Here is a 15,411-nt window from a genome sequence, read left to right as displayed (position 1 = left end):
GTGCGTGGCTGCTTTGAAATGGAATTGCAATTGTAAAGTTGTCCGAGTGTCAATTCTAACCCTATTTTTTTCCCTCTCCTCTTCTTCCCCCTTTCTTATCTTGTTCCTTTTTTTTTTTGCTTTTTTACATTTCTCTCCCTGTTCTCTCACCCCCCTGTGTTATCCCCTCCCCCATCTTTTGTTTTAGCTCAAGACCCGGGAGGCCTCCGAAGAGAACCCAGAGTGTTACATCGCCAGAGAATCCCCACATAATGCCTCACTCAGTGCCGGGCCTCATGTCTCCAGGAATGATTCCCCCTACAGGTAATACACTCAGCCCCTGCATTCTCTCAGGGTTCCCTCTGGTCATCTTTTAAATGGCACATAGTTTAAACTGACAGTGCCACCCAAACCACCAGTCATACCAGCTGACCCTTCTCTCTTTTGCACCTGGTTTAACTAAGACAGAGTAAATTGGAGTGGAGAGTTTTCTTCTCAAAGATTATTTCACTAGATGCCGCATTCCGCCTTGAGTGGATTTTAATTAGCCCGATTAAATCCACCCTGCTTGTATATGTACATAGGCAGCTATGTAAAAGTAAGCTTATCGCCACAAGAATCAACATCAGCTGCATGTGCCTTTAGTTCCCCTCAAGCAGGTCTTATTACAGTGGAAGCTTTTGTTCTATTTGCAGCTGGTTTTCATCGGGTCAGCTTTGATGTTGTGTGCAAGAAAGTTGCCCGATTTGCATATCAGCATCTCAGATTTTGGCAGTATTTAATACTTATTTACGTTTAACACAAATTTGCACTTTGCATTGGAAAGAATAATCATATTGCGATGTTATTTATTTATTTCAAAAGGTAAACTATGTCTGTGTCTCACAAAGTCAAAAATAAGAGCCACCCTCCCATTATTATAGCACTTACAGATTTTCTTTGAGAAAGATAACAGATCGGGTGCTGGTGGGTGTATTTTGAATTCCAACCCAGCACACAGAATAGGCAACAATCATCAACAATGGCATCAGTACATCCTGAAAGCCTTTAGTTTTAGGAGAAAGGGGCCGACTTTGTCCCCTTCTCTGTCTGAGCAGGGTCAGCCTGTAAATGACTCATTTGGAAATGCAGACTTGGAGGGCATTGGAGTTGAACAGGGCAAGAGCAGTGGTCTTATTTACCTCAACATAACTATAATGTCACCATGTGGGAAAAAAACAACTCTTCTTTGATATTGGTTCTGGCTTTCAGTAGGAAGAGAGAAGCTCTGATCCTGACATTTTCTTGGAAGGTTTTTTAGAGAAATGCAACACATTCTTACAAAGTTTTACTATGAGTTCAATGATGCCAACAGTTCAAACAAAACAGTTTAATTCTTGAGTAAGGCTCATTTAGCTCACATACAACCATAGACTTTAACATTCAAAGCCTTTTGTGTAGTTCATGCATTTGGTGATATATTTTGGTTAACAATTGACTTTTTACTAACACTTATTGGTAGAGGCAAATTTATATTTATATATGTATTGAGATACTGGTTAAGTAACAAATCTAAAAAATCTGTATAAAGCTAAAACAATCCATACATTATATTTCATGATATTAGTACAACATATAAAAGTCAAATGTAATGTCTTTAAATTAAGCTTCACTTAACTGATTTTAGTGAACATAAAAACCATGTAGCCCATGATTAATACATTATAAATAACATTAACAATGAAAACACATTGATAAAAATAATATCATTAATTATTCAATTAACCCAGCACTTGCATTAACCATACTGTTCGTAAATATAATTAAGCACACAATGACCAATATGAATAAACAACTTTAAGGTTTAAAGGTTGTTAACTGTCTGAACTTAGGTCTAAAGCAAGTTTCAATATTTACTCCTGAATGCCAATTAACATCTTTTAGGAACATGCTGAAATGCTAATTTGCTAATGTGAACATATTTTTAGTCCTGGATTGAATAAACATTAGTCAGTGTGGGTGTATTTATTTACCACTCAACAAAAAAATCACTTAATAGGTCTGAACTTGCTCAATTACTTGCTCAATTACTTGCTTTTGAGGTTTAAGTTGTATGAATGGTTGAAATAAATTAAGGTTCGAAACAATATCAGCTGAAGTAAACCAAATAAAAGTAAATAATATTAGTTAAAGAAGACTTTGTATAGAAAAGGTGGGTTTTTTTTGTTTATTTTGTTCCAAATTGAATTTGAAGTTGATTTTATTGCACTAATGAGAGTGCTGATAAGCTCTTTCGCAAAGACAGCATGTTATTTACAACCTTCCCCAGCAGGAATGTGATTACAGGTGTAATGCTAATGCTAAGAGTCCTACCAATGATCTATGTTACACAACTGAAATGAATAATTTATTGCCTCCCGTTTCCATTATGTGAAGATCTATCTAATAAAAATCTCGGGCATGGTAAGGATGTCTACCATTAAACTGTCACCACATGACATTGTCAAAATGTTTAATGGACAGCTAATTCCCTAATTCAGCAGCATGTTAGCATTACTGGCCTGTTTGATGTCTTGAGTGTGAATATATACCTCGTAGTAAAGCCACTTTAATATCAATTGATATGCGCAGTAATGGACAAATAAGAACCTGAACGGTGACTAGCCAACATTTGTGTGAGAACATTAAGCTAGTGATTGTGTATAGTTGCTTGAATATTAGCTAATAGATGTACATATTAAATTGAACAAGAAGCAGATTGAATTAGCAAGAACGGAATTATGCATTCATAGTTCAACTATATAAAAATACTCTAGCACATAAAGCTAGAGAAAGCTCAGGATTTCTCTCAGGTGTTTTAGCAGGTAAAATCTTTACCTGTATGATATTCAAAAGCTATTAAATAAAACTGTGTTAGATTCAATCACTGTGCCACACCAAACCATGCCACATTCTCGTCTTCTACTGCGAACATACCAACTACTTAGAAAAAGTAATATATTGGCTACTTAGAAAAAGTAATATATTTTTACAAGCATTGCAAGGGGTTTAATTTGTTGTTAAGGACATTGTGAGACACTTTCTGACATAAGGATATACATTTCAACATACATTATGTAAAATAATTGTTTACACAGATGTGCATAAGCCAAGCCAAGCAAGAATGGCTTGTGGGTATATACATATAGTATATGAGCAAACATTTTAGGACTCCTGACTTTTCTAACCATACATGCCACACAATTGTATAGGATGTCTTTAGATGTGGTGTAATAAAATTTTCCCTTCACTCAAACTAGGAGACTCAAACCTCTTCAAGGAATGTCAATGACCTTGTGCATACAACAAACTCTGTAAAAAGATGGTTTACATGGGTTTGAGTGGAAGATCTAAAGTGGCCAGTGACCTCAATCTTACTGAACATCTATAGGATGAATTGGAATGCTGACTGCACCCCAGGTCTCCACACCCTACATCAGTACCTGACTAATTGACCCTTGTGGCTGGATGAGCACAAATTGCTACAAGCACACTCTAAAAGCTAGTGGAAAATCATCCCAAAAGATTGGAGGTTATAATAACAGCATGGGGACTAAATGTGGAATGGGATTTTCAAAAGCACATACAAATCTTATGGTCAGGTGTCCACAAACTTAGTGTATCTTAAAAAAACTCCCAGAAATATTGTTAGAGTTAAAAAGTCTGATAAGTAAAACAGCTATTAAGTAATGACTGGGTAACAAATACAGTGTGGATATTCTAGAGGCTGCATAAGATTGACATGCAAGTTCAGGTTTTTTTTTTTTTGGAAAATCTTTTTAAGGAGTTTAATTTTTAAGTGAAACTTAAGTCACTCACAGACGGTTTGCTTGTTATGAATGTTAATGGACTTTGTTTTGGCTGCTGACCTACTTGTTACATTTAATATTGTCAGTGCTCTGGGTTTGATGGTACATAAAACGTGGTATGGATGAAAATTTTGGGTCTTGTTGACTTTTTGAATCTTAAGCAGTAGCTCATTCATGTTCATTCCTTGCAATCTTTATATCATTTTGTCGTGTGCATGTGGTCGTTGTTAATTTTTCTGAGGAGATTTTTTGATAGTATTAATAGATCTGGCATGTTCACAAGAGCATTTTCATACCAGTTTCAGGTTTTCAGAACACTTTTGTTCACATGGACAAGCAGACATGTTTTATATATGTGCTCCTGTTTCCATTCTGTGAAGATCTATCTAATAAAAATCTCAGGCATGGTAAGGATGTCTACCATTATATAAATATATATATCGCTATGCATCTAGATGAGGTCTGTGATTTCAGCACCTGTAAAAGCTTCATAACAGTTGACACAATCATGCTTACACACCTATATTAAGGTGATTTGGCATTTTAAAGAAAATATGTGCCACATCTGAGAATCAACAGGGAGAAACACGTCTTTCTGTACACAGCCTAAGTTTAAAATAGACAGCATGCAAAATAACTTAATATAACAGTGAATGAAAGCTACATGTATGCATTTTGTCAGATCGCTTAGCCTGGAGCGAGCTCCAGGTTTTCCATGCTGTCTGATCATTTTCTAAATTCAGTGGGGACTTTTTTTCTTAATTCGTGTTAAATGGAGTCACCTGATCAAAACTGAAAGGGGCACTGTGTAAAACAGCAGGGCGGGCTTTTTTTTTTTACCATCGTGCAAGAACAGGATGACATTCTGTAAAAGAACATCTCAAGATCTGTCTAAGCTACATAATGTTAGAGCACGCTAAAACATTTGGCAGGGTGTGTTATAAACATTTCTGACACTTCATAAAGGGCGAATTAACGGTGTAATGGCACGTGGTGTAGTACTTGTGACGTTGCCAGATAAGCAAATTAGCGGCCCGCCTCTGTGCACTGTGATCCTGGAGCTGCATAATACGTCACAGATGACTCAATAAATACACTATAATTTTGAATTTCATCTATGAACAGGATCCCTTCTAATTGCAGGTCACTTTTGCACTGATAAAAGATACACCATATGAACTTGACCTTATGTTGTGAGTTTAACATTCATAGGAGATTTTTTAACATCCCATTCCACATTTAGTCCCAATTTGCTGTCATAATAACTTCCACTCTGCCGGGAAAATGTTATACTAGATTGAGTGTGCTTGTAGAGATTTGTGCTCATTCAGCCACAAGAGCGTTAGTAAAATCAGGTACTGATGTAGGGTGAGGAGGGCTGAGGTGCAGTCAGTGTTTCAGTTCATTCCAAAGGTGTTCTGTAGGATTGAGGTTGGAGCTCAAGAGGAGGCCACTCAAGATCTTCCACTTTAACCCATGTAAACCATATGTTCATGGAGCAGGTGAAGGGAACATTTAATACTACAGCATCCTATACAATTATTTGCCTTCAACTTTAAGGTATGGCGTTTTTGGGTAAACTCCATATGGCTGGAAAAGTCAGGAGTCCCAGTGCATTTGTCAATATAGTGTATTATTGTTGTTAATGTCTTATTGTCCCTAATTTTTTATAATAAATGTATCATAGCTGTACATGAATGTAAAATACAACCCCAATTCCAAAAAAATGTTAAGACACTATGCAAATTGAAATAAAAACAGAATGCAACGGTTTGCAAATTTTATAAACCATATTTTATTCACAGTAGAGCATAGAAAACATTTTTAATGATTTAACTGTGGAAATGTACCATTTTAAGGAGAAAATAAGGTAATTTCGAATTAGACGGCTGCAACACGTCTCAAAAAGGTTGAGGGTGGGAGGGCAACAAAAGTCTGGAAAATATAAATGTTATTACAATTAAAGAGTTAGATAAACATTTAGCAATTACGTTAATTAACTAAGTAGGTTAATTGACAACAGGTCAGTAAGATGATTGGGTATAAACAGTGTATCTTAGAAAAGCAGAGTCTCTTTAGAAGTAAAGATGGAAATGAAAGACTGCGTCTACAAATTGTGGGACAATTTCAGTATAATGTTCCCCAAAGTTTGCCATGTCATCCACAATTGCAGGTTGAATTTTCATCATAAATAATAAGGCATGCATGAACGTGATCCGGGAATGCAACCATCATTGGAAATTGACATTTTTATCTCAAATTCAATACCAAAAAATCTTTTGTGTTCACAAAAGAATGCTTAAAAGTAATAAAAAATTAAGCATGTAAAAGTAAACAATATGTGAATGATCAGCATTTTCTCTCAGTATTCATCAAATTCAAAATGACTTCATTTTTTCCTTAAAATGGTATATTCTTAGTTTTGATGTGTTTTTTGTTTCATTGTAAAAACAATATGAATATATTGCAAATCATTGCGTTTTGTTTTTATTTACATTTTGCACATTGTCCTTATTTGGATTTGGGGTTGTATATAGTACTTGCTGCTATCAGCAGCTTTCAGGCTTTATGTATATAGGGGTCTTACTGTACTTGTGGATAGTCTGGTCTGTGATGCATTATAGCAGTCCATCTTGCATAATCATCAGCCAAAAATGCATAGATGTAACGTTTAGTATTAGTAAGTCTATAAAATATTTCCAATACTGAATTGTCCTCCAGAATCTCTTTGTATTATTAGGTTAAAAAGTGCAAAAAGCCAAGAGGAAATATAGGTAAGCCTGGATAAATGTGAAAGCTGATGTGCATTCTTGTCTTTGTCAGCTCAGCACAGAAAAGTCCACACCAAATGGGGTTAATGAAATGTTGTGTGCCCTCAGACCTCTACATATTCCTTCATCCGGACGTGAAATTACACTGTCATAAACACATCAGTCAGATTAAACGCAGTTCTCTACGTTCCCCTTTATGTCACGAGTTTTTACATGCAACCGATTATAAAACGAATTGCAATGCAAATGGAGTGTTTTGTTCTTCAGTTTTCTCCACCGAACGACAAACTCCACGTTGGAATGCCTGCTGCACCCTTTTTGTCTCCCCTTTCGATAAACCTCGTGTGATTTTGGCCTGCGTCTTTATTAATGGCTGAAAAGGGTGCAGATAAGCACTGCTGCTACTAAGTCACTCTTTGTGTACTGATGTGAAGTTAATCTGATTTTAATTTAATTACACTATTAGTAGAAGGGGCACATACTTTCAGTATTTGTTCGAAGAATGTTCTGACATTGCACAGGTATGGGGCAGCTTGCATGTTAATTAATAATGAACATTCTGACAATATGCCGAGGCATGACAGCATTAAGCCAGTCTGCTGCTGGTTCCTTTGCATATTAATAGATCCTTCATTATTATTTAATATGACAGCTGCTTCAAGGGCCATGATCAGACCCCGTCTCTATTATTTGCTGTTTTGGTGCACACTGTGACAGTACCATGCAATTCTTTATTTGTGAAGCGTCTCCCCTTCCGGCCTGTCGGACACCTCAGCTGTTTGTTTACGGCTGAGGAGATTCCTCCGTGGACACAAAGACCAGTCACAAGAGCTGCTATTTAAAGGTGACTTTAAAAAAAAAAAAAGGAAGAAAAGAAAATGGTGTGATCTCTGCACTTGTTGCCTTGCATTTTAATTAGTGCAAATGAGGAAGGACAGAAAGGTTTGGATGAAGAGGGGACAGATTTTGGATGGCTATTACAGGAGAGCTGCATTGTTAATGTACTATAAACTTAAACAAGGTGTGACAGAGAATCATGCAGCTCTATTTGGGATCGTAGTAGTAAGTATTCACACGTTTTTAAGTGAACACAATGCATTAATAAAAAAAAAGGAAAAATTACGATAGTCTGTTTATCAATGCCTTTTACACTTTAGGGAAGAGGCCATTTTAAGATCTTATTAAATAATGGAAGGCTTGCTTAGGTACAGTATAATGTCTAATAAGAAGGCTGCTAGCTACCTGAATGGCCAATTTTCATCGTACAAAACATCCTAAAGCAGATTTCCGTTTATTTATTCCCCCCGACCCACCACCTCCCCTTTTCGGCATGCATGTTATTTAGAAAACAGTTGACTCTGTCTGATTATACGTAAATGAACACTGACCTTCAGATGGACTGGAGGCCACATCCATTACGGCAAGGAGTAGCTCTCTCACCCAGCTCACGTGCAGCCGGGGGACTGCTGTTCCATATGCATGCTAGCAAACGAGTGTGGCCACTCTGACATCATGTATACTGTACATCAATATGGTCCTGATGTATTCTAAAATGCAAACAAGGCCAGGAAATGAGATGCACCTTCGTCCCAAGCTGCACACAGTGCCCAGCGCCATCTGCCTATCAGCTGCTGAGGAAGCAGGGCGGTGTACTAATGCCACATGCTCCATTTCTCCATGCCTGCGCATTAAGCCCACAGACGCACAACCACTAATGGCGCCATCAAGTCTTGTCAGTGAAATGTGACAGCTAAGCGATGATTAATTCACCGATTGTCCACATCCAAACAGGATGAATTGAACGATATGACAGGCGTTACCTGCCAAAGCACTGCACTTGTATTGGGATTTGTAGCAATTTAGGTATTGCGAACTGCATGTGAGAGGAATTTTTTTATTTATTTATTTATTTATTTTTTTATAAAGCTAGTCACTAGTATTTATGTGAATATTGATGCAAAGAAATTTGTTAGATTTAAGTAGATTTTTGGAGCAACTCATTCAGATCAACAGGGCCTTGACTATGAGCTTTCAATCCTATTTCACTTGTTCTTAAGCAAAAAAAAAATAATACATATCGGAGTGGTCAGAACATGAAATAAGCTGTCAAATGTGACATGATGTTGCACAAAAGTAAGAGAAAATTTAATATAAATAAATAAATGATATATACAAAGAAGATGGCCAATACTAAAATGAACATCTAATCTACAAGGTGTCTAAAAAAATCATGAACAAATTAGAGCAAACTATATATACTGCAATTTTGTATTTATCAGTGGCAGCACACATTCGCCCTTCTAGAGACCCTGTAAAGCATTGCCAATGAATTGCTGTATGAATAATTGTAATTATAACACTTACAATGTACAATATATTTTCCACAGTGCAGTAACAATAACTATTATATTATTTTTGATTTTTGACATTTTTGCAGTGTGCACACTAAAAACTAAATGAAGATGTGTGTGTGTGCGTGTATATGTGTGTGTGTGTGTGTTGTAAAAAAAAAAAAAATCCATTGTCACTTTAATACCAATGTGTATTTCTTGTGAAAAACATGAGGTATTGTGGGGAAATCTAATTGTCAGACAGTTATTTTACCTGGAATGAATTTTATTCCGTGCTCTAGCTAATATACCATATAAGGGAAATGGATATAATTTCAGAATCACCCATAATACTTCTCAATTACACTAGAATTTGTAAGTTTGAATACTAACATGCACTGTTTCAGTATTACATTCTCAGTGTGCACTTTGAATACGCAGCGGTTGAACTAAACTAAACTGTTCAACCATTTCCAATTAAAACCATAAGAAATTTTTTCAAACACTGCTGATATAATATTGCACCAAATACTACTATAGCACTGAACACACATTCAGCAGTGTATTTACTGTATGTATGAAAATAGACATAGGTGACAGCGCTGAGCGAGCATTGCAGCTGGAACCTCTGCTTTGATTCATCCATTCACATCATTTCATTAATCTCAATTTTTATGAATTCAAGGCTTATTTCACAGCTTTTTCCCTCTCTCTCTCTCTCTCTCTCTCTCTCTCTCTCTCTCTCTCTCTCTCTCTCTCTCTCTCTCTCTCTCTCTCAGCCTATGAAAAAGTCGCTCAGGTGTATCGAAAATGACAAAAAGACAGTGAGCCAATTTGCTCTTTTTTTTCTCTTCTCCTGCACAGTGGTGTCTTTTTTAACCACATTAAACACAATGGAGCTCACTTATTACTAAAATGATAGATGGAAAATTAGAATGTCAATGTCCACCGTCTCATTCAGTTGCTGCATGAATGACAGTAGAGTGAGATGAAATTATTTGATGTACACTATAAGTGAAAAGGCTGCATTGATTATATTTTTTTGGGGGGAGGTGGGGCAATTTCCATGCCAAAAAACTTTACCTTAAATTTGTGTTTCGTGGTTTACAGTGATGCACTTTTAAGCTTAAAAGTTATATAGAAATTGAAAAAGAGTTTGTTAAATACTGAACATTCAAAATCTTTTAATTATTTGCATTATCATAGTTAAACTTTGCATCTAAAATGCCAAATAACATTAGGTGTGTGTGTGTGTTGTGTGCAATTGTGATTGGTTTGCATTGGAAGCTTCTTCCGGATGCCGATTTGTTGCTTCCACTTTGTCATACATCTTCAACCTGTTTATTTACAAACAGAAATCATGGCAACATGTCACTTCTGAAATGTTATCCCGACTCCATCTGTCACCATCAAAGCACTGTGGCGTCTGCTCTGTATTCGGGGAGGCAGTGAGAGCGAGCGCGAGAGAAATCAGAGATGACGCAGACGACAGTCAGACTGCCGACTAAAAACATCCCGTCATTATAATGATCAGTTGTGTAAGAGAAAACTAACCGTGCTGATGAGGAAGCCAGAGTTATGCTTTACTTACAGCACAGCCAGCATGATCAACTGACATATTGGTAGTTTGAGCCTACACAGTGTCGAGGAGCTACAAAGTGATGTGTGTCATTGTCTCTACTTTTACCTGTAAGATCATCTGTCTTTATCATCACTGGAAGGTATCTGCGCCGTGCGATTTGTCAAGCGTTTTAAGACCACGGCGTGCCATATTCCCATATTCAAGTCTGTTTAAATATTAACTACTCACTTACTCAGACGCCTATGCTGACAAGAATGATTCCTCTTCACTCTCGCTAACCTCCACATGCAAACATCCGATAATCAGCATAGTTCCCTTTTTTTGCGTTTCATCAGCATTAAATAGTGTCTTGTCTTCCTTCACAGGTCTCACAGCCGCAGCTGCTGCTGCAGCCGCCGCAACCAACGCAGCCATCGCAGAGGCCATGAAGGTGAAGAAGATCAAGCTGGAGGTGATGAGCAGTTACCACGCCAACAGCACGCACCACGGCGCCGACTCCGACAACGGAGACTTGAGCTCCAGCGTGGGTAAGTCACACGCCATCTCTCATCTCTTCGAGGTTCAGAGATGTGTTGTCCCAAAATCAATTTTTAGTTTTAAACTGAAAGACTAGGCCCCTGCTCTGAAACTGTAAGACTGGCATGCAACAACTTTTAATAGTGAAATCTGAAAGCTAATTCTATATTTCCTTACAACAACATGCAGCTTTGAACAAGCATTACTTGTATTCAATCCCCATAATTACCAGGTAGAGCTCTTTTTAAAAAGCAACAAATTAAAAGCACTCATGAGCACTCAGCTAATAGCTATTAAGCAAGCCACTAATTCAATTTGGTGGAGAAAATTGCCTTTGAATGTCCCGTTTCAATTTAATAATTCTTTGTAGATACATTTAGATCCCTAGGTTTTTTTTTTTATGCAACATTACTTAAAGCCATTTCTTTGTGGAAATCACACTGCAGTGTGAAAAAAAACACAAATCCATTACATATGATACCCTTAATCCCTGAGCTGAATTGCCCATGCGAGTTCCACCCTGAACATATCCGCCATGTGTTTAGGATTTCCCAGCTGCATTTGACACCATGTATTTGGCCCAAACAGGAAGCGTCCTAAGCAGATTTAACAAAAGAGAATGCATTGGCGTTGAGGTCATCAGTCCACAGCCAACAAAGCTAGGGCTTCGAGGTCACTGAAATAGAGATAAATGCGAATCGGAATAGGCAAGGCTGTGGCAATGAAGCTAATAAGAAACTGTTTTTATCTTTTTACAATTTAAATTGTAACCTTGAGCATGCCTGCTCCCAGAAGAATAATAATTCGGGGCCCAGCGTTGGTGGGGGGAAGTAGCAGGAGGAGAGAGGCATTAGTGACTGTGAGTAAAATATATGGCAGCGACGCCTCTCCAGCCCATCCACAATCAATTGGATTCTTTTACTTTAATATTTACTCGCAGCGATGAGATGCTAGTCTGCATGGTGATGAACAGTCTGCCTCTGGCGTTTGAAGGTGACCTGTCACCACGTATGGACAAATCTCTCGCTCGCAGAAAAGTAGAAAATAAATCATTAAAGGCAGGCAGGCCTCTCATTCCGGGATTTAAATCACCCTCAGATTTATGATTTGAATTAATACTTCGTTTGGTCAAAGAAACGGGGGCCGAGACAAATGATGTTGGGTACTGAAGCCATCCTAATATTGATTCCTGGATGTCTGTGCAATCTCTTGTTTATATCAAGCACTCTACTGTGACAGGGTGGCCAATAGGAGTCACCCGCATGATAAGAGTGGGGAAATATGGCTGCTTTTTATTCAGCCTACCGGGGAGGAGTTGCTGCTTCTTTCAGCTATTAATTGCCACATAAATTAGGTTTTTAAGTGAAATAGACAGTGTTTTCCATTCTTGTCTCCAAGTGCATTTTCTCACCCTACACAATCATTACTGCAATAAACCAGAAAGGTCATTTCACAAGCAGTAAGGGGGAGAAAATTGAACAGAAACAACAGAACTGTACAAATGCACACTGTGCTGCTATCTGGTTTAAGAGCAGAGTGAATTTTGTGATATGTTTTTAGATCCTGAATTCCTAATATGTACTATTTTTCAAAGCAAATTATGCATCTGGAATGCAGGGCTCTAAATCATTTGTCAGATATAGCGATGACTACAGTAGTGGGGAACTTTGCTATGTTGGGAACAGTCAAGAGCAGGACATGATTTAATTCTCTTTATTAGAGCAGCTGTTCACATAACCTTTTTGGTGAAGCTATTTTACTTAGCTGTATTATACCAACTAACCTGAGACTCTTATTACTCTTTTCGATACTAAAAGCAGTGCAATGTGAAATATCTACAGTAATAATGATGATTGCAGAAACATTCAAAGCAGGGCAGTATTTAATTACTGAGTGCATACTGGTAGTATATCCTCCTCCTATCCTATTGCCCTCCACTTAAAAAGGTTCCTTTCTGATGCAGATTTCCTGCATTGTCTGCATCTTGTCTGAGACACAGACAGGCCGAGGCAGAGTGTGAAGGACGTTCTGTTCTCCTCTGGACTTGCTTTGCCTGTGTTGTCTTTGTGTCGATGTAAATTGAACAGGCTAATGCCACCCCCTGCATTAAATATTCAATACGGTCGCCCTCTTCTTTGCATCGGTTTTACTAATTGTAACAAAAAAAGAGAGACAGCCCTTCTTAGTTAGAGCCAAACATCCTGAGTGATCAGACTGAACGCTTGGCCCCCTTTGATTACTTCCTTGGTTCTTTAAACAGAGCTAGTGGTGTTGGTGTTGGTGCCTGTGCAGAGGGCGGTGGTGGATTGGGGGTTGGGGTTCCTCTCTTCTACAATACAAAATACACCGTAGACTCGCAGGAAATGCCACAATTATGGATCACAAACCAAGCAAAACATGTGCGACACGCTGCCCGGGAGACAAATAAACAGTGATCCATTCCTGCCGGTTAAACTGACCTGAACCAGAACCGTCATCCACTGGAGAAATGCTGTCAGCTGCCTCCTAACAAACACCTACACAGCTGATTTCAGTACATTTAATGCTTCTCTTTAAGTCTAAGAAATAGCAAATAAAATCATAGCCTGAGTATTTTGAAGCTGTGGGCTAAGGAAAGAGAAAAAAAGGAGGTGAGGAGAAAGCTGCTCCTGTGGCCACTGGGTGCCATTTTGCATCTGATTCCTTGCCACGACAACGTTAATGGACCTTAAATCCTCCCCATAATTAGATGGGGGAATTGTGTGTATCACCAACCAGATGATGCTGCCATAATGAAATAAGCAGTGCAAACTTAAAGGCTCGTGTGTGTATGAGTGTTTGTGTGCTTGAGTGTTTCTTTAGTTCAGCGAATTTAGCGAGTTAACGTGTTCAGGCCTGGCCCAGCCCTGGCACAAAGCTGTCAGGGGGCGCGATGGGACCCGGTGACAGGTGTGTGTGACAAAGACAGAATTAAAGACGAAGTGATGGGTGGGCCTCCCACCACCACCAGCCAGGTCAGGAGCGCTAATTCCACCTCACTCCTCTTGGCAGAGGAGGCCACGGCTCCAAAGATGGATCTGTAGCGGGACCACAGCTGTAAGCATGGAGGAGCTAATTGGTCCTTATCTTGCTGTCCCATTCATCTTCATTTTTTACCAATTACCCAGCATTATCTGTGTTCTCAGTTGGATATGGGAGTTAATCCTTTTTGCTTTAGCCGCTAGTGGGTCTTGCAAATTTCCGCTAGGAGAGGGGGTGAAGAAGTCATTTTTGGAAAGCCACCCCCCACCCCCCCCCCCCACCCCCCCCCCCCCACACACACACACACACACACACACACACACACGCACCAAAAAAAGGGAAACTTCTCATTATGGCATCTCATAAGGAATCAATAGGAAATGACATCATATGAAAGAGAGAGTGAGGAAAAAAATCACTGAGGAGGATAAGCAATTATTGCCGTTATCATTCAAGCCCTTGTTTGCAAATGTAGCGGTACCATTGATTGAGCTGTTCCCATTGCTCTTGCCATTATTGACTTGTTAAAACCATATTTTTTTTTCTTCTCGTCAATGGTTTCAGATTTGCGGTCTCACCAATAACAGTGCTTAAAAGCTGCCATTAATTATTCATCTTCCTGGCAAATTGAAGTATTGCTCTACAGAGCCAAATTTTACAATTTGTGTGTTTGTGTGCACGACAACATCAAACAAAAAAGAGAGACAAGTACACAATTACAGTTTATGCACAGTGATATTGTAAAGGGTGCTGAAGTTTTTGTACATCTAGGTTTAAATGTGAATTATGAACAGGTAAAAGCCACATGTTGTCATCTTGTCAATGTATCACCATGTTAATAGTGAACTTCCTTCAGGATCTGGGATGATGTGTAATGAAAATGAATGCCAGCAAGGTATGAGAGAATGGCACATGTTAAAAAAGGAAGAAAGAAACAAAAAAAAACACACTTCAATCTATTAATGCACCTATAGCCATCAATGATTGGAGGATCACGGTCCTGTGCATTCAGCCTGCCTGTACATTAAGCCCATGTTTAGCATATAAAGCATGTGTGTTCGATAGAGAACCTCTTAAAATAGCTTCCCGTAGAGGCTGGATTGAGTGAGGCATGCCTCCTGCTCTTTGATAGGGATCTGTTTGGTCACACACAGCACCAGCTGTCATCTCAGCCTCCACTGCTGTGATTTAATTAGTCTGTTTATGTCCTTACTAATAATAAATTCTACACCGTGGAAGGACAAATCCAACCAGGATCTCTCTTTGTAATTTTTTTCCCCCTCCTTTCAGCTGGTGGCCTTGCACAGCTAAATGTGGCACATCATGTTGCAAACACTCTTTTAGTTTCTTTTCTCTCTCTCTCTCTCCTCTCGCTCTCTCTCATTTGACAAGGGCTGTTGAGAAAA

At 38.6% G+C, this 15,411-nt stretch overlaps 1 protein-coding gene across 4 annotated transcripts in view; it reads left to right on the top strand.

Moving 5' to 3' along the window:
• dachd (dachshund d) overlaps window positions 1–15,411 on the top strand; it is a 118,772-nt gene that overhangs the window by 56,927 nt on the left and 46,434 nt on the right. For all 4 annotated transcript variants that reach the window (XM_083537016.1, XM_083537018.1, XM_083537015.1 and 1 more), the window contains exons 2-3: window positions 188–303; window positions 10,855–11,016. In XM_083537016.1, the coding sequence (XP_083393142.1) occupies window positions 188–303; window positions 10,855–11,016 (278 nt within the window). The remainder of the gene's footprint in view (window positions 1–187; window positions 304–10,854; window positions 11,017–15,411) is intronic.

This window comes from Silurus aristotelis, assembly GCF_946808225.1.
Source record: "Silurus aristotelis genome assembly, chromosome: 3".
Lineage (NCBI taxonomy): Eukaryota > Metazoa > Chordata > Actinopteri > Siluriformes > Siluridae > Silurus > Silurus aristotelis.
This window is presented reverse-complemented; position numbering and strand designations above follow the sequence as displayed.